Source organism: Clinocottus analis, unplaced genomic scaffold (genome assembly GCF_023055335.1).
Source record: "Clinocottus analis isolate CAN_PGR_092001 unplaced genomic scaffold, fCliAna1.0.p SCAF_14, whole genome shotgun sequence".
Lineage (NCBI taxonomy): Eukaryota > Metazoa > Chordata > Actinopteri > Perciformes > Cottidae > Clinocottus > Clinocottus analis.
This window is the reverse complement of record NW_027175865.1, coordinates 18,538,813-18,559,410: the sequence shown is the minus strand read 5'-3', so window position 1 is coordinate 18,559,410 and position 20,598 is coordinate 18,538,813. Positions and strand designations below refer to the sequence as shown.

The window sequence follows — 20,598 nt, the reverse complement described above, 5'->3', positions numbered from 1 at the left end:
TGTGTGCACGCCTGCCTCCTCTGAAGTCAGATCTTTTGTTGTTGTTGATGGCATAATGAGGTAGCACAACATAGATACTTTTGGGATATATGAAAAAAAACATAATTCCATTTCCAATCGAACCAACACTCCATCCACTGATAGATATTCATGTCTTTATGTATAAGAATGTAGCGCACAGCTACACAACTGAGAGAAAACAGACTGAAGGTATTTCTGTCTTTACATTTGTCTTTAAATTCGCTCGTCACCTGTTTTTTTCTACAGTGTAACGCTGCCTTGTCATTTCTTGTAATTCAGTGAAGCGATGTATGATTCATATAATCAAAATGTAATTGTTGCAGCCCTAGTAGGTAGTGGTTGTTGTTCTGTGGTCTGTGTCATCACTATAGACGCCATAGATAAAGGTCTTAAACAGCTTATGTATCATTATAATCTTTAAATAGATAAAAAACAACTAAAAACTACGCTTTGGTTTGGTAGAAAACCATTGAACATGGTTCACACTAACACATTATACAACATGTTCATTCATGTTTTAAATAAATAAAAAAATCAATGCTGGCATGTAGAAGTCATAAAGGTGGTGTTAATTTGTAAAGATTATCTTGCTGAACATAACATCGTATACATTGACAGAGCTTATTTTCTGCAATAATCCAAAACCCTAAATGTTCTTTTTTTCATCATGGCTTCTACTCATTATATGAATAATTTATGTCATATTCATGTAATGTGCTGTAGCTCTGTTCCGTTGATCTTTCTGGTCACATGACATCTATTACTTCTGTCCATCCTGATCCGCCTGTGTTGCTCTCCTGAAGGTTTCTGCTGGTTCGTGGTGTTTGTTAGAAACCTCCCAGAAATCTTTTCTTCATCATTGTGGGGACCAAAGCTACTTCTACTGTCTCTTGAGTATTGTTCTAACCGTGAAGAAGACTGCAGCAGGAGGTTCAGCTGATTACTCCAGTGTCTGTGCCAGGACAGTTTCTTTCTTGATGGCATAAATACTACATTTTTACACAGCTCCAAATTGTCTTCATATGGGTGATATTGTGATGTAACATTGTAAATTCCAAAATATATTGTTTGTTTCAAGCAGATTTATTATCTATGACATATTCAAGTACATCATTTCACACAATTTGATTGACTATATATATATATATATATATATATATATATATATATATATATATATATATATATATATATATATATATATACATATATATATATATACATACATATATATATATATATATATATATATATATATATATATATATATATATATATATACATATACATATACATATATATAGTCAATCAAACTATGTGGAAATGATGTGCTTGAATATATGTCATGACTTTAAACTGATAGTTAAGTCAAAGTGTTGATTCTCTAAAACCATGGATGTACTTTAGTAAGCATATAACTTAAGGCTAATTGTTTTCATTGTTGTTTTTAATTGACTTTCTGTTGGGGGTGTAAAAGGACAAAAATAATATTGTTGGAGAAAGTCCCTGCTTGGATTTGTTTTATGCATGAATAGACATCGTGCCTGCTATCAGCAGCTGCAGTCCAACATTGATTGAGTCCATATGGATGTATGTACGTGAATTCCAAAAATATGAAAAGAGACAGCTCCTGGTTCTTATTGAAATTCTGACCTAGGCAGAAAAACACAATACCAGTCAGTACCATCTGTTCATGCTTTGCTTCAGGTCTATGTTACAATATCAAGAGCCCAAAACATCCTTTAACAAGCAGCAGCCTGCTCTGTACCGCTGTAGTGAAGCGCTTTTTCATGTAGCAGCGAGACGCCCCAAATGAGCCGTGTAATGTCTCTTCCTGTAAGGGATGGCTTCGCTATTCTGACAAGCCTTATGGAAGATGCATGAGCGCTGGTTTGTTCGAGCTGCTGGTGCTTCTCCATACTTTTATCCGATACAGGCAGTAAATTGTAGCTATGTCATTACTCTCACGATGCTCTTAGGTTACAAACTAAACACTGTCTAAACACCACATATTGTCTTTGGATTAGTGTGCACTGCTTTCGTAATGCTTCATAAAGCCCCCACCATGTGAGGTCTGGCTCTTGAAAATTGACTAAATCCAGTCATATTGTGTTGCTGTTGTGTTTGTAAGGCTGATACTGGGATTCTGTGTTTTATCGATACCTTCCATCAAGCTGGCAGGTGGTCTTTGGTGACCCTGGAACCAAACAGACCACTGTCCTGTCATTCATGCATACGCTCTTTTGATTATGGCGTCTGTAGATCAAAGACCAGAGGCACTCAGCCGGAGTACACTCATACAGCTAAAGCTGAAAGCAGTTCACCCTGAAACAGACAGCAAAGGTGGGGAAGATTGGAGCAGACAGATAGTGAGCTGCAGTGAAATATGATGCTATGAAACACTGTGGAAATGTGGATACATCTGAAACAGGGTTATTTTTTTTTCACTCCTGCATTTGGGTATTCATTATTAGGTTTCTCATCCTCTGTGACACAATGGAAAAAAGGTGTTTAAAAAGATTTCAATATCTTCTCTTCCTATCTACGCGCCCGGTGAAAGATGTACAACTTTGTGCATTGCTTTTATAATTTGTTCGAGAGTGCCGTTGAATGGAAAGCCCATTTTGAAAGCAAATGTTTCTCATTATACTCTGCACGGAAACTTTAATTAAAACTTGAGTTAACTTCAATTAACCAACATAATCTGATCAGCAGTTATTGTGTGGCATTGTGCATGATGGAACTAAAGAGGAAAAATAAACATAGGGAAACAAAAAGAGAATGCATGAAAAGGCGCAGCTGAGAGAACGAGAGAAGAATGGTCAAGAATAAGATGAGACAGAGAGGCCAGAGAGAGATGATAAACCAGTTAGCTTGTAGATCTGCAGAGATATCAGTATCACATTGCTTTCCCTTGGGCCCATGAGGCTTGGCAATTCCAATGTTGTGAAAGCTGCCAGGAAGAGCTGTGTAATGCACACAGAGAAGCACCAGAGGCTGGCAGAGACGATTTAGGGCTATTATGTTCATTCGGTTGGTTAAAGTGTGTATGACGAATCCGCTGCAGAGTATGGAGTCTGGAGGTGGAACAATAGCCCATAATAGTATGGTGACATAGCTGGTGACATAATAGGCCAAATAGCAACCCATAAAGGATACCTGTGCAAATCGTGACAAATATAGTGTTGGCAGACACAACTTGTAGCAACGCTGAAGCTACTACTTTTCCAGCAATCTGTATATGAAATCAGAATCTGTGGACCATAGGACACGAGTTGGGTTTTGTAAGTGTTCTGGTTGTCGCTTTGGAGCCTTTGCTAGGGCTTACACAGGGTTGTCTCCCACATCACTTTTTTCTTTAGAAAACGGCTACAGTTTGTGTGACTGCACCTCAGGGAACGTCAGCTAGCTCACAGTGGTGAAACGCAGCGATTTTGAAACTTTGATGTAAGTTGTTGTTTTGTAAATTACCTAAATATCAAATTCTTATTTTACTAATTGTTTGGCAGTACCTTCTGACCCACTAAAGGGCCAGATATAATATTGATATGGGGTAGTTCATTTCCCTATGGTGTTTAATTCACCTAAGAATTTTTATGTCACATCTTTCTTTAAGTTCTCATAATTGTACTCTGCCTCAGTTAGCATTCGCTATTCTGGCCACATTAACTCTATTCAATTCAATTCAGTTTATTTTGTATAGCCCAAAATCACAAATACGAGATTTGCCTCGGAGGGCTTTACAATCTGTATACATGACATCCATGTCCCAGAACCTCACATCGGATCAGGAAAAACTCCCCAAATAAAGATAGTAAAACCCTTTCACAGGCAAAGGGGAAGAAACCTGAGAGAGAGCAACAGAGGAGGATCCTCTCCCAGGATGGACAGAAGCAATAGATGTCATGTGACCAGAATGAGCAACGTAACAGAGTTGCAGCACATTACATGAATATGACAAAAACATTCATATGATGAGCGGTAGACATGGACCACGATCCAGCCACAGTCCATCGTAGCATGCAGGACCAGCTCCAGACAGCCATCATCAATGGTGGGGGGGCAGGTCCAACTCCAGACAGCCACGGTCCATGGAAACTTGAGGCAAGGAAACACAGAGGCTCCCGGAAAGGAGTAGAGTTAGTAATGTGCATTGAAAGACAATAACTTATCCAGAAGGAGATAAGAAAGGAGAGGGGAGATGAGATGTAGTCCTCATTGTCATGTAGTCCTCAGATTCATAGGCTACACCAGCCTCTCAGCTGAAACAGATGCGCCATGTTTGTCTCCCTGTAGCTTATTTGTTTCATGGCTGTTCCAGACCTCACATTACCAAATATGTTTGGCTGAACATGGGTATCATCTATGGCCAAAATGCTTTGGCACACCATGTTATTTGATTTTATCTGTGAGATATTTGTATAAACAAATATAGTGTGTGTTAAAGTATTTATTGTTTGTCATAAATTTGCATCAGAACCAGGAATAAATTAGTCTGAACATGCTCTCATCGATACTTCATGAAAAAAAAGGTTTTCCTTAAAAGACACTACAGCAGTCAATGGAGTTCACTTTCTATAAGTCTGAGCAGCAGCGGCAATAGCAGCATTAGCAGCAATGGCAGCAGCATTAGCAGCAATGGCAGCAGCATTAGCAGCAGCAGCAGCAGCAGCAGCAATAGCAGCATTAGCAGCAACGGCAGCAGCATTAGCAGCAGCAGTAGCAGCAGCAGCAGCATTAGTAGCAGCAGCAGCAGTAACAGCAGTAGCAGCAGCAGCAGCAGCAGCAGCAGCAGCAGCAGAAGCAGCAGCACACAGCTCAGAGGCCAGGAAGGGCAGGAGCACTGGTTTTGGGAGTTGACGGTTGGGAGGCACTGACAAACTGATGAAGTTTAGCTTTGGGTGTTCGAGGCAGTGAAAGGGTGCGCGGCAGACCTGAAACACACAAAGAAGCCAGAGTAAAGTCAGAGGGCAAAACACATGCAAAAAGGACTTCACTATAGGAGCACTGTATGTAAATAAACCAGTTTTCAGAACAGTCAGACAGCCTGTGGTACCAGACAACTTAAAATATAAGAGAAAGAATTCAATCCTTTGCTGGCTGTTTATCTTTGAAGATGGCCTGTTATAATGGATTTACAGCTGAATAACATTTCTTCATTTCAATGTGTTAGGAGAATATTGGCTCCGTATTAGGACATCCAGTGGTTAATGGTAACCTTTTCACGGTCCCTTTATCATAGACATGAGTTCAACATATGAATACAGATTGACTGCCTGCTGCCGCTCTCATTTATCTCGCCTTTCCATCGAAAAGCCACAGGTGGGATGCACATCTCACACTGGTTTCCATTATCTCCTGTAAATGCCAATGCCAATCTTCGGTTTGGCACCATGGGAAAAGCGGGAGGGAGACCAAGTGGGAGGTCCGTGGGTAACAGGTTAGGGTGTGTCCGAAAGGAGCAATCTCATTATTGGGGAGCCAAATCATTTCACGCAGATCTCAATTTTCTTGTGCTGGCAAGCTGCAGAGGAGATACACCTGTTGTTTCTGCTTCCCTGTGGGCTAACAGCTATTAAGTGGATTTATCTCTGAATACTGGTTATACAAGTGTTGCAGCTGTAAAGACGACATTTACTTCTTTCAGAAATCATCCTTTTTACACTCTATTGATTTGTTTCCATCCGCTGCGCAAGTAACTCAAATCGAACAAACCCAGCAAGAAGAACATTTCATTTGTATGTGAAAGTCAGCCGATCAGTGTCGATTTTGTGACATTTTGCGTGTACAGTGCAACCCGAAGACTTTTCCAACTCAGCCAACTCCTTCTCTCTCTCGACCCGTCAGCCACCATCACAAAAACTGGTGAAGCATAAAGAGCTACACATTCTGTGCAGAGCGGGGAAGAAGAAACCGTTTGTGTCCCTTTTGAAACGGCAGCGATTTATTTTAATGTTGTTTTTTTAACATACCAATTGTATTCATTATTGTAATTATTATATTAATTATTTTAATCCAAACAACGATCTAATTCTAATGGTAAGGCTGCTTTTGTTGCCCTAAAAAATAGTAGCTTTGTTGCATAATAAACTGAAAAAATAAGTAAACTGTAGTTTATTTTGAAAAAAGATACATGTAACGAATGGAAACTGTACATTTCCAGTGAACAAGGAAGATTATTTTGAAGACACCATGCATGTAATGAGGGAAAATGACCAGCCGACTCCTGTCTACATTCAAGGTCCTATTGTTTAAGGTAGTCCACATTTTGCTGCTTCAGGTGGCTTCTCGAATGGAAAGCTTGAGAGATGTAGCAACAGCAAGTGAGTGGGATGAGATTTAGCAAATGCTTTAATATGATTTTTAAATCGGCTGAACCCATGAAACTGGGCTACTGCGAGTGTGACAGAGGCCAATCCGTACAATGCCAGTGTTTTCAGCTCAAGCCACGAGTACTTTAATGGTGCTGATGTGAAGAGCAGAGGAGCTCTCAATAGAGCCCCGGGGATGAGCTCATAGGACTGTGGGGGACTGAGGGAACCAGCAGGAGCTGACCTCTTTTGTCGATTTTCCTTTTTCTCACTGGTCCAATCCGCCCGTTCATCACCTTTTGCCTCTTGCTATTGATGTACATATTTAAGACATTTGATTGTATTCACTTACATGTGTTACTGTTGATCCTTCCTTTTCCTTTTTCCTGAAAACACTTTTTGACATTCATAGTTTGATGCCATGTGTCTTATATCACCCGCACAAATATAAATGTGGACAAAAACAGTTTTTGGCAATTATGACAATGAGTTAGTTATCACTGTTTTTATTAGTTATGCATTAGCTTTGACCGTAACGACAACAGATCTATTGTAGTGAAGAATGAGCAAGTCTTCTGTGAAATAACACTTATTATTCAAAGACGATCACCCTCACTCCTGGCCTTAAAGTCACATTATGTAATAAGCCTAAATAAGCTTTTTCATTATATGTGAAATGTTTTTAGCAAGTGATGAGAAATGCATAAGGTTTATAAATTGGCTGAAACTATGGAATCCAAATTAAATATTAGTTTTAATTTGTGGCTTTGCAAAACAAAACGTCTGGCAGCTTGTAGCTTGCTTTGACTTAACTACCATATAGCTTAGCGACTTAGCATCATGTGTAATGCCACTGCAAGGTTCCCTGCTGAACCTAAATACAGACGTTCAACCACACGACGTATGAACTCAGCCAGCAAACAGTCACAGTGAGGCTCGCTGTTGGTGGCGATGAAGCACTCAGGAAACACAGCAGCTTATTTAAAGCTCATGTCTCATTCAGTATTCGGCAAGTGTTAAATACAGAATATATGTGACCTTTGGCAGCTATTGAAGCTTATAGCTTTAAATAGCTTTAAAGCTATTTAAAGGTGCTTTTGACAAAACTGAGCTGAAAAAACAGTGATATCTAATTGCCAATTACAACTAATCACTCTTGCTATTGAGCAGTTATTAAAGTCATTATCTTTAAGTTCTCCTTTATTTGCCATGATCGCATGATTTTAAAATGGTAGATGTGGTCAGTGGAATAATGGCATTACTGGTGGATGTTTGTAGTATGAGGGTGAAGTGGGGTGTGATTAGATGTGTGACATCCCTCCTGGAGTTTTGGCCTTGTTGGCGCAGTGCCCTTCATGCCTCCTGGCTCCTCTCTGTGGGTGATAGGCGATGTAGGCCAGCGTGACTACAACCATTCTCATTTAGTTTTTTTACGCTCACCATTGGTCTGGAGATGACCGTGTCATTCAGTGGCATGTTCATAAATTACATCGAACACCTGCGTGGAGCTTAGACAGTACTGCCTGCCGGGGAGGTAATACCTTATGGCTCTAAACATGGTGGGCCTCTTTAGAGTGATAGCGCTGTATGAATGCTACAGCCATGCTGTCTACTTAGCCTTGCAGCAGGTAGCCTTTTCCTGTTTTCCTTTTCTTATACTGTTGATTACAAAGGAATACCGTTGTTTTTCATCTTTGACCTCTCCATCTTATTACTGACAGAATATTAAATGTTGCATCAAATGAGTGGTGTGCCTCAGAAACCCTTTTCTTTCTGTGGTGTAGTTCTTCATTTCCAGCCGATGCAGGTAATGGCAGCTGGTCAGAGATGCCAGATCTGTCACTGCAGCTGTCTCTTGTGTCTGGGGCAGTTTTTGCTCACACTATTGATTTGTATTGATTCTAACCCGGTGCCTGCAGCTGTAAGCTAATTCAGCCTGCTGGTTCTTCCGTTGACATTTTCATTGCTGTATCGCAGCTTTATTGAGTGAAACCATAAAGCACTGTTTAATGTAGCCTCTAACTTTATACTCTGAGCACAATGAATTATCGACAGACACAAATGATTTTTTTCATGACTACTCTCCCTGGGAGTTTTATGCAGACAGTCTGGCAATTCACACTATTGAACACACATTGCGGTCACAGTTTTGAAGTCCTCTTTCCAGTCTCTTTAGCAGCGGTCTGCAGGTTTGGTCGATCCATCACTTTCAATGCATTCATTCAATGGATTGACATGAAGGTTTGCACAGACATACAAGATCAGGATGGATGAGGTCCGCTGACTTTGCCGATGCCTTGACTTTTTTTCGTGCGCGTGCTGGGTTGACCTTTCTTGGTTTTGATTGAAATACCTTGACAATTATTGGAGAGATTGACATAGAATTTGGTGCAGATATTAAATGTTCCCAAAAAATCATGACTTTGGTCGCCTCCCCACACCCGCATCATTATCTATTGCCACCAGCAGGTCAAAGTTTTTTGCTAGTTAAAGATCTCTATCATGGCATCTTTTTTGATTGCATTTCCTGTTGTGTTTTTTTTGTGTTCATGATAGCTAGTTATGTAGGCTTCCTTCTGTGGAAAGTGAATGGTGCATTTATGTTTAGAGTGTTTGTGAGTGTCTGATAATTATGAATTGATCTTGCTGAATCAAATAACATTTTTTCAATCAGAGAAGTATTATTTTGTGGTCTTAGTATAGCAAACTCTGTAATTTTATAGGCGCAAAATATTTATTTGTGATCATGGGGAAAACTCATTAGTGTCTGATTGATGCTTTGCTGACTCTGGACCTACAAAGGTTCCCAGCAATGTAACACTAGACATGGCTAATGATAGCAAAGGCCATTCATCATATCAGTTAATTTTTATGCTGTATTGATTGAGTCTTCAACTACTCTGGCTCTGCATCTGCTGCGCGGCTAACAGGGCTTTTGTGTTGAAAGTCAATGTTTACTTAGAACGATAATTGCATTCTCATAAATCCAGTGGAAGTGCAATCACAGTATTGCACTATGAAGCACTTAGGTGAAGTGGAAAGGCAGGAGTGTTGTCTTTATTAGCACTTAAGAACTAAAAATAATATCTTTGTTTCTGTGGAATACTAAATCTTGCTTTTGACTGGGCTTTTTTGCCTGCTGCAAATAGAACGGAGTGATTGATTACAACTTGCTGTTCAAGTCTGTTACATAAATGACTGCGAGTAAATCTCAGATAATGGGGACATTTCTGTCTACAAAGTCTGGCAGGACAAGGAACACCAGCAGTCAGATGATCAGATAGTTGGAACCGTCCAAAGGTTTATCCTGCCTATCTGAACCACACTATTTGGATGCAAACCTGAAAGTGTTGGTTTACTTTTGTGTTTTCTCATGAATATGTTTGGCTAATGTGAGGATTTGACTGCTCTTTTACAAGCAAGGTTGTAATACACTGTGACCTTTCTTTGACTTCTCTTTTGTCTTCCTCTTTATAGGTCCGTGGGGTCGTTGCATGGGCAGTGAGTGTGGCCCCGGCGGTAGCCAGAGCAGGGCGGTATGGTGTGCCCACTCTGAAGGCTGGACCACCCTGCACACCAACTGCGACCAGACAGAACGGCCTGACAACCAGCAGAGCTGCTTCCGAGTGTGTGACTGGCACAAGGATCTGTACGACTGGCAGCTCGGTGCCTGGAATCAGTGTGTCTCGGTGTCGATGCGCAGTGCTGGGGTGCAGCGCCCCGCGGTGTGTACCCGGGGAGAGGAGGGCATCCAGACCCGTGAGGTGGGCTGTGTCCAGAAAGCAGATGGCGAGCCAGCAGAAGACGCAATCTGCGAATACTTTGAGCCCAAACCACGCCTAGAGCAGGCCTGTCTCATCCCCTGTCCCCGGGACTGCGTGGTATCCGAGTTCAGCCTGTGGACTCACTGCTCTAAAACCTGTGGGATGGGCTTACAGAATCGGATCCGCTTTGTTCTGGCTCCACCACTGTTTGGTGGGGCATTCTGCCCAAACTTGACTGAATTTCAGACATGCCAGCCAGGGCTCTGTGAAGGAAAGGAGAGCCTTTACAGCCTCAGGGTGGGACCATGGGGGCCCTGCTCTGTCCCGATGCCAAGGCAAGCTAGACAAGCTGACACACCACCCAGAGATAATGACGAACCATCCAAGGAAACTGATAAACTTTCCAAAGAGGGTGATAAACAGTCCAGAGAAAGCAAAAAAATGTCCAAAGGGGGTGAGAAACAGTCCAGAGAGGGTATCAAACTGTCCAGTGAGGGCGACGGACAAAGCAGAGAGGGTGACAAACACAAAGAGGGAGACAAAAGGTCCAAAGAAGGTGATAAACTCTCCAGAGATGGACACAAACCATCCAGACCCAACAGAAAATTGGGCAGGGCAAACAGGAAACCAGATAGGCCATCCCGACAGGCGGACAGGCCCAAACGACAGAAAAAGGGTAAAAACAAAGAGAAGAAAGAGAAAATGAGAGAGAAAGTCCGGGAGAGGTTAAGGGAGAGGGGTAAGGTGAAGGACCCTGAGACCAAGGAACTCATCAAGAAGAAGAGGAACAAAAACCGTCAGAACCGGCCAGGTGGAAAGTTTTGGGACCTGCAGGTCGGCTACCAGACTAGAGAAGTGACCTGTGTGCATAAGAGCGGAAATGTTGAAGCTCTCAGGTAAGAATGACTGAAATATGTTTCCTTGTGTTTCGTCCCGCATCGACAATTATGCATTTCTATCCAATGTCTTGTGTGACTGTTCATTTAATCTTGCTGTTACTTTCTCTGGAGGCTGTAGTCTAAATTATAATGTAGTTTTAGTAATAAAACTAGCATAATAGTTCCATCTGTGACAATGCTATATCCCTTTATTCTCAGATTAGGATTAGGTTTAGGTAAAGGTACTTCAGGGCTGCTGTACTGAAAGCAGTCAGTGGATGGTTCGTGATCAGGATAGGTTTGAGATTAGATGCCAGGTCAGAGTTATGATTTGGTATGTTAGGGATTTTGTGTCATCCTCATGCCAACATTTGCAAATGTAATCAGGACATTTGTTGATCATCATCAGATGATCAACAAACAGCCTTTGAGTCCGGCCCAACAACATGCTGTGTGACTTGAATTGTTCACAGAATACTGACGGACAGATACTATGCCGTGCAGTATTGGTACATATTCTACTGCATATTTACCTGCTATCTCACTATTTACAACCCGTTTACCTTTCAGTGTACATATCTATTATAACCCCGTTAAACCTACACACAGTCGTTCTGTTCTTATTGGACCAGAAGTACTTAGTCCTTCATGGAGTTTGTCAAAAAGTAAATAAGTGATAGTCGAAGTGGTGGACTTTTTTTTTTTGTAGATCCCAGTTTTGATGTTTTATTCGCCTCACCTAATTCATAGTTCATCATTTTTCATTAGCCACAACTACAGTCTGTCCTTAAACATACCTGGGTGCCAAGGTGGTGTCAGGGTTTGATTCAATTGAGTTTATTTTGTATAGCCCAAAATCTAAAATTAGCTTCAGAGGGCTTTACAATCTGTACGACATCCTCTGTCCAGTGTGTAACAATGCTTTGTACATTATAAATTAAGTGTTAACTCACACTTATAAAGTGTTACCATTATTTCTTAACTGACTGACTGAAAAAGAGAGATCATTTACATTTTGCACATTTAAGTGTTATAGCAACATTATACTTTCCTGTACATTTACTTGTTGACATATTTCCACATGGAAGGGTGTGGCTTGTTTGTTGAGCACCATCAGAGCCTTGTGAGCCCGTTGCAGCTCTCTACGCTGTCTGTGGTGCTCAAGGGCTCCTTTACGTGTCAGGGCTCATAACGCTCAGTTAAACCATGAAGCCTTCAGTTTTATCTTTTGTTTTTTTGCCTTGAATTTAATATTTACTCAGGGCTAATGGAGATTATTCAAAATGGTACATGAAAGCTTGAGTTTAATTAGAGGAATTGTTAACGGTACCCATGAATAATTTATAATCCCACAATGCATGGCGGTCGTAACAGGAATTGCTGTCCATTTAAATTAGTCCATGTTGAACATCATTTCATCTATTCAGCTTCCTCAGTACATAGCGCTTCTCCCACCTCAATAATGTGTCAGAGCTCTAGGATGTACGAACTCAATACATGTTTTTCTCAAGCTAGGTCAATGTCCATGCGACGTCGGAGAGCCACATTCTTTGTGAGGAGAAGGATGGCCTCATTCTGTCTCGCTGTGCTTGCACGGCTCTAATAGAGGCCACCGAGCAGCATCCATTACATCCTGAGAAAATCAAGGCTCTTGTGTTATATTTGCTTTTAACGCCTGGGAGAAGGTCAGAATCCATAAAACATTGAAACTTCAAGCAAATGCCACTCGTCATGTTCCAGCTTTCAAGTAGCATATTATATTTGCATGATACACACCAGGATTGATATGCACTGATATATAAAGATGCACTTTGTCGACAAGATAACCACATATACCTACATTGGCCTTGCTCTAGTGGAGTTTGCCACGGAGTGTACAGAATGAACAACGTAACAGAGTTACAGCACATTCAATAAATATGACAAATTATGAATTTAATGAGTAGAAGTAGAACAAGTCAGATTTGACATGAGCACACTCTGCTTATACAGTTGTTTGTTGCAAGAACCAACAGCATAACTGAGACGTACTGCCATAATATGATAAGTTGAATGGAAGTGGATGACTATATATTTGACTGAAAATGTCCCCACAAATACCAAAATAGTCTTTCTCAAGAGGACCAGTACACAGGTAGAAAGCCGAAATACAAGTATGAGCCTGAAATGAGCATCATACGTCTCCTCTCATGTATCTGCATTAGAAAACAGTTTTTAATCGTTTGGGCTCCAACATTTCCATTGTTGGAATAACAAAACAGATTCTGGTGCTCCATAAAAGACATTTATCCAGCTGTCATGTTAAGAGCATGCGATTAAGAGAACTGCATCAATGCAGGATTTTGAAAGTCTATCAGGTTGTTTTGAAACAATTTTGATATATAATTTGGAGGACTTGTTGCTACTGACTAGTGGCCACATTCAATTTGAAAATATAATCTAGGTCACCCAAGTAAAAGAGGAAGTTTATCCCAGGTCATATGTTTTAAGGATGTTTAAAAAGCAGTGCTTCTGGTATCACATACTGCATGAAACGCTGTCCCCTCCAAGGGCAAGCTGTTACATGTTGTATCTGTACATACACCATGATCACTATATCCGGACTCTGCAGCTCCGGCTTCACTATAAAAGGGTTTAAAGAATTTTTCAGGAGGACTCTAATAGAAAGTACAGATGGAAAAACAAAAACAAACACACAGTTTGTATACAAAGCTTGAAGCAGAAGTTCTGAGAAGTTGAGAAATAATGGAACCGTTTGAAGCAACTCAAATAGAGGACAGCCAGCGAGGGGAAGCTGTGTCATTATCCCACATGGCCTGTTAGCCCCTACAAAAGACACACAGAGAAACACAAGTGTCTTTCAACTGCTTAGCCATCCCATCATCAAACACAGCCACAGGGCTGTGAAGCAGCCGCTGAAAATACGTGGGACAAACTGTTTGGGTTTGTAATGAAGAACTTTCAAACCCTATTTGTCCCTTTGGCTGTTCGGACAAAGGGAAGCCGCAGGAGGTACAGCAGCGTGTCTCCAGTCTTCTACATCGTGTAATCCCTAAACAACACACACTAATTATAAGGTTCTTATCATCCACACTAGAAATGTAGAAGGGTAACAGACAGGATAATGCTGCTCTTCCTCATCTCCAGCTCGTGTGTGGCTCCCAGCGGACACTGTGACGTCAATGTGATGCATGTTATAATATGAATGGAGGCAGAGTTTTTACTATTCAAAAATGGACTTTTTTGTGCTGTTATTTCGGGTAAGGGGAAAGTCAAAGTCACATAATTATTTGCGTATAAAAATGTAATCTTCAAGACTTTTGTTGTGTCGATGATACCTTCAACAGCCATCCAATACATTTGTATTCTGTAATTACTTTTTTATAAAGTGTGTTAGACAGTATTGTATTCAAATTCAAAAGAGATTCAATGATCATAGACTCCAAATAAAAAGTTAACTTAGTCACCATGATGTCATCCTTTGGTCTGTAGATTAACAGTTTTTAAACTTCATATTATAGCATTTGGGGGCAACCATCTTGGGAGGTTGGAGCTAAAGTACATTCTTAGGAGGACCCAAACATAAAAATGTACTTTAGAGCACTGAAAACACCACGGTAGAGAGGAGAACACTGTTTTCTCTGAGACGAGAACACATACAACATACCAGACCGGCCTATTTTATTCTAAATGGGACCATTATTTACTTAAAATTACATGTGTTACTGTGTCGGACAACACTATTGATAAATATATCGATACCACATTGGAGTCAATCCAAGCATATTCTAATGAATCAGTATTGACTAAAATAAAGCCTTAATGCCTCTGTAATGACAGTGGGTCTCTACTGTGTCAGCATCTTGTTGCATATCCAATGGGACATGAGAGTGTGCTCTCTGTGTGTGTAACTCTGAATTCTAATGCTGAGGTTGGCAACATTTTTGCTAAGCTCCAATGCCTCTGATCATTAGCATAGAGCAGTGTACAAAACATTCAGGCATCAGCTTCTGATGCTTAACCGGCACTGTCCATCATTTTTTCGGCTTGAAATGACAAACGGTGCCGGCGGCGGTCATGTCAGTTGTAATGTTAATTGTGTGAGTAACGTGATGACAGAATAAAACTAAACCAGGCTGAAAGTCACCAATCTTAAAGATGACTTAAACACACTTGTAGAAGTCTGATGGTGTAATTCAGCATGGATTAAATGCCACAGATTACCTGAGTAATGTTGCTGACCATGACTATCCCTTTATGACCATATGAACCATCTTCTGTTGGCTACTTCCACCAGGATAATGCAAACTTCACAAACCTCAAACCATCTCACACTGGTTTCTTGAGCATGGCAATGTGTTCACTGTACTCCAAGTGTCTCCACAGTCACTAGATCTCAATCCAATAAAGTACTTTTGGGATGTGGTGGAACGGGAGATTTGCATTATGGATGTGCAGATGACAAAACTGCGTGACGCTATCATGTCAATATGGACCAAAATCTCTGAGGAATGTTTTCAACACCTTTTTGAATCCATGCTAGGCATAATTAAGGCAGTTCTGAAGGCAAAAGAGGGTCCAACTCGATACTATCAAGGTGTGTCTAATAAAGTGGCTGGTGAATATCATTAACATTCTTGAGAAGCTATACATGTAACCAAATCAACCATGATGATGACACACTCGTAGAAGTCTGATGGTGTATATGTGCCGCTACTGTGGTGTTTGCTGATATAGCTCTACTGTTCCTTTCCACTGTGATGTGGTGCAGGGTTCAATCTCCAGCTGGACGTGTGGCGTTTGCATTTTCTCCCTGTGTCACTCTGGGTTTTCTCTGGGTTAGGAGACTTTGGTTAATTGTCCTTAGGTGTGTGAATGGTTGTCTGTCATGTGCGTCAGCCCTGCGTGAGCCCTTCCTCTGCCAATTCTAGCATGGAGTATTTAAGTTGCGTCTTGTCTTACCGCATTTGGTTTTCTCATCTCCAGCCTGTGCTCTCAAGAGTCGTTGCCGGTGACCTTCCAGGCCTGTGTCATGACCAAAGACTGCGACGTGACTGAATGGTCTGAATGGTCAGCCTGCTCCAAGGAGTGCTACGATCCCAATGGGCCCAAGGGGGAGCGCACTCGCACTAGGAAAGTGACCCAGTTCCCAATCGATGGCGGAGCAGATTGTCCAGAGCTGGAGGAGAAGGAACCCTGTAGCCCCCAGGGAGACGGAGTGCCACCCTGCATTGTGTAAGTACATGACTGTAACGTGCTCCCATTTCCACTCTCACAATGACCAGCGCCCACTGTATTGGAGGTTCTGAATGGTTTAGTCAACGCCATCTGCCTCTGACTCGGCCTCTGACTCGGACGGTCTTACGACTGGGCCTTCGTCCCTACTCCTGCTTATCAGGGAAAGACCCAATTTGTTCAAGCTGAGGCCACTTAGGCCTCTTCTGGCACGTTTCCTGAGCCACTTCCCACAACTCCCTCTGCTGCTGAGCTGCACCACGTCCCCGCCACCACAATGACCAAGACAGAAGGTCGAGTGTTGCTAGTTTGCAACCACAATACATTTCATTCTGTAAACATGGTAACTCCCGTTAAACTTGCACCTTGCTTTACTTTTAACACTTTCAATATTTATCCACGCTAACTGCTTGGCTCTAGACATCGAGGCCAACAATCCAGTGATTCACCTCACAATTTGGTTCACACATTCATTGTCCCCAGAAGATGAATCCACATTATATTAGAGAGAAGACCGACATCTCGTGATTGTTATTTCCAAGACTATGCAAATCACGGCAAAACAATCTAGATTGATAAATAGCATCAAGAGTAAGAGGAAAATATGTATTTTTGATGAGGGGCAACTGTCCCTTTAACATTTGGTCGAGTGCCATCATCAGGTCAGCCATTCAATGAGTCCAATACTTTATACATATTTTAATACATATTTTACTAATGCCGACGTGAGTCATTCACCACTTCAAGTGTTTGTTCGCTTTATTTATTTTGCCTGTATGATTATATGTTATTTATTTATTGATTCATCCTTTGTGTGTTGAAAATCCCATGCAAGAGAATCAAAAAGTAATCCTCATCAGAAGACAATGACAGTTAAATTAGCTTAATATTTTATTATAGTCTAAACTAGAGAGATTAACAATTGCAGTGCCTTCTCATAGTCACCAACCAGCATAGACTCTCTCTGGATTGCACAGCGTTGAGTCTATTTTGCATTCCTATAACTTTTCATACTCCTAGAACTGAATATGATAGGCCCAGTTTAACTTAATCTCTGTATAACCCAAACAAACAATACATTTAATTCTGTTTTATAGGCTGAGTGAATTAACCATCAACACTAAATCAGTGTCCATCGATTCCTTCAACCCTTTGTTTGACATACAGCAGGAAGAGTCAGCAGCCCTGTGCAGAAGAACTGGTCTGTTTGAGTGTCCCCATCTGGGCAAGATGCCCCAAGATGCAATGCTTTCCCAGGGGCCTCGTTGTTCCGCAGCATTGCAGAGGCAACTGAGAGACAGAGACCTTGCTCATGAATATGGAGCCTTTCATTGGCGACCTCAAATGAATTCCATTATCAGCAGAGATGGAGGCAGGGTTTACAATTTCTGACCTCGGGGTGGAAACCACAATATATTATTGCTGAAGCAGACTGCTGCCAATTCACTGACCAGACACAAACCCATCTATGCTGCAATTAACAACCTACTTTCAGCTTAAAAATATCGAGGAAAGTCTGGTTGAATTGTAAATCTTGAGGCGTATTGTAAACAGAGATCTAAGGTCAACAACATAAAAAGTGTTTGTTACAATGCTTAGAGATGCTCGTAAACCGGACTCACTGAGGCACAACTGATGCTATTCAGGGCTGGCAAAAAGCCTCAAAGCAATTAAAAAAAGGTTCAACCACAATGTCTGCTCTAGAAACGGTATTTTTCGAAAATGATTTCTGCTGATTTGAGATTTGTATGCTCTGTTTCTAATGTGCTATCATCCCGTCCTCTGGACCAGGTGTACCTGAACAGCAAAGGAGAAAAGAAAATTTGCACACCCGATTAGTAACACAGTATTAACTGTAGAAATTGCTAAAACATTTATATATATATATATATATATATATATATATATATATATATATATATATATATATATATATATATATATATGTATGTATATATATATGTATATATATATGTATATATATATATATATGTATATATATATATATGTATATATATTTATATATATATGTATATATATGTATATATATATATTTATATATATATATATGTATTTTTTTTATATATATATATATATGTATATATATATATATGTATATATTTATGTATATATTTATATATATGTATATATATGTATTTATTTATATGTATATATATATGTGTGTGTGTATATATATATATATATATATATATATATATATATATATATATGTGTGTATATATATATATATATATATATATATATATATATATATATATATATATAGGTGTGTATATATATATATATATATATATATATATATATATATATATATATATATATATATATATATATATCACACAAAAAAACTACATAGAAAATGTTTGGGAGTCTTTAAATATATATTTTTAAAGATGGTCACAACTACAAGTTCGGTAGGTGAGAAATGATGACGATGGGAGGAAGAATCTCCTTGCAAAGTTTTTGCTTTAATGCATTGTCGGTACACTAATGTCACACTGTAATTTCATTTCCAGCATTCCAACATTTGGATTATATACCTACTTTTTGTTCCTGTCATATCCATTTGACACTTTCATTGTGCTAGAACCGTTCTGTTGTTTTCTGCATGTGCAGCACATTTCCTCCTGCAGTGTCTGTTGTGTTATGTTGGTGAATGATTTTCTTATTTAGCTTATTCTTTGTCTATTTATTTGCTTCAACTTAACAGTTAAAAACAAATAAGGGCATGAAAATGCAATCACAATATGGACAAATGTAGGATGCCAGGACTTATCAGTAAAAACAACAATAGTATAAGACTATAAAGAGCTTAGGTTAAGGCTTATTACACATGATATTCAAGTATTTGTGCTTTGTACAATTTGCTCTCAGAAAAGTATTACATTTGTCAAATGAAACCATTGATTTGGTGAACATAATATATATAACAGTAAATTTAACTTGATATTTGATCGGATTTTATATGCATAAGGTCAATATAGATCGATTATGACCAACAGACCACAGCAATAGTTTGTATGCAGCAACACAGAGCGGTAGATCTGCTTTCCCGCCTGAATTCTTCTCATGTAAGCTGCTTACTTGCAACATTTGAGTATCTCTTGTTGTGTCCACGTCTGTCTTCAGCTACAGCTGGAGGACGACAGAGTGGACAGAGTGCCGGGTGGACGTCTTGCTGAGCCAACAGGACCGTCGACGTGGAAACCAGACGGGGTTGTGTGGAGGAGGGATTCAGACCCGAGAGGTCTACTGTGTCCAGACCGGCACGGATACACCACCCAACCTCAGCTCCCTCCGGAGCAAAGAAGGTGACTTTCCTGTTTGGTTGTACTGCTGTGTTTTATCTGCTGTGGATGTGCTTCATTCACCATTTAGTGTGTGTTCACTTTATTCATTTAGCTTGTATGATTTTATCTTATATTTCTATTGATTTATCATCTCTGTGTTTTTAATGAAATTGAGAGAAAAAATAAATCCTTGAGCAAGATGTCTCAAGCCAGCGTTGCTGTGCTGGTGCTGCAGGCCGCCAAGTGTGTCCCTCGGCTCTCGATCTGTTTGTGGGTTTCATGGACAGAATCCCTTGGCTCAAACAAGAAGTGGACAGCATCCAATTTGGTGACCTTGAGATTGCATGTGTGCTTTTGAAAGAATCGAGAGTTACTAAAATATTCTGATTTAAATGCCTTTCACATCGTGATCTACATACCTCTTTACATGTGACACTACGGGACTTCTGGTCTGCCTTCACTTTGCCAGAGAAAACCTTCCCCAAATGGTGTGGCTTTGGCTCCAATTACCGCCATCTGGGTGTATTTTCTTTGGTCACTAGGTTGCTCTGGTTGATTAGCACCATAACGCTACTCTGTCTTTCCCTGTAGGAATATGGGGAGTATATTATGATGCCTAGTATTAGTAATTAGTGCTGTAAAAATATGTTTACTTTTATAAACTTTTTTTTATTCCAAAATGATCTTTTACATTTACAACTTTGTTCTCTTCAATTGTTTTTATCACAGCTTTACAAGATTGGGATGCAATCGCTGAACCCGAGGATTGGATGTTTTGGGTGGTCATTAGTTCCTCAATTTTTATTTATTTATTGTAAATATTTCACAGCTTGGTTCCAGATCAATTGTTGTAAAGTAATCATTATATTAGATATAATTCATTTATTCTATCAAGGGCCATTTATCAGCTCAAATAACCAACTCACAGCATGAGGGAGAGCAGGTACAGTATATCTGTGTGATGAAAGCCAAGAGGGTTTGTAGCACATGTTTGGACATAGGATGCTTAAAAGCAGCTTTAAATTGCATTTGTGAGGGCCAAGTGGCAAAAACAAGTTGATGATGAGCTTTTGCATCA

The 20,598-nt window shown here is 40.1% G+C and overlaps 1 protein-coding gene across 1 annotated transcript in view; it reads left to right on the top strand.

Annotated features, from left to right (window-relative positions):
- The window catches only part of thsd7aa (thrombospondin, type I, domain containing 7Aa), a 131,391-nt gene that overhangs the window by 48,310 nt on the left and 62,483 nt on the right, over positions 1–20,598 (top strand). The window contains exons 2-4 of the mRNA XM_068575737.1: positions 9,810–10,992; positions 15,961–16,209; positions 19,360–19,541. Of these exons, the coding sequence (XP_068431838.1) occupies positions 9,810–10,992; positions 15,961–16,209; positions 19,360–19,541 (1,614 nt within the window). The remainder of the gene's footprint in view (positions 1–9,809; positions 10,993–15,960; positions 16,210–19,359; positions 19,542–20,598) is intronic.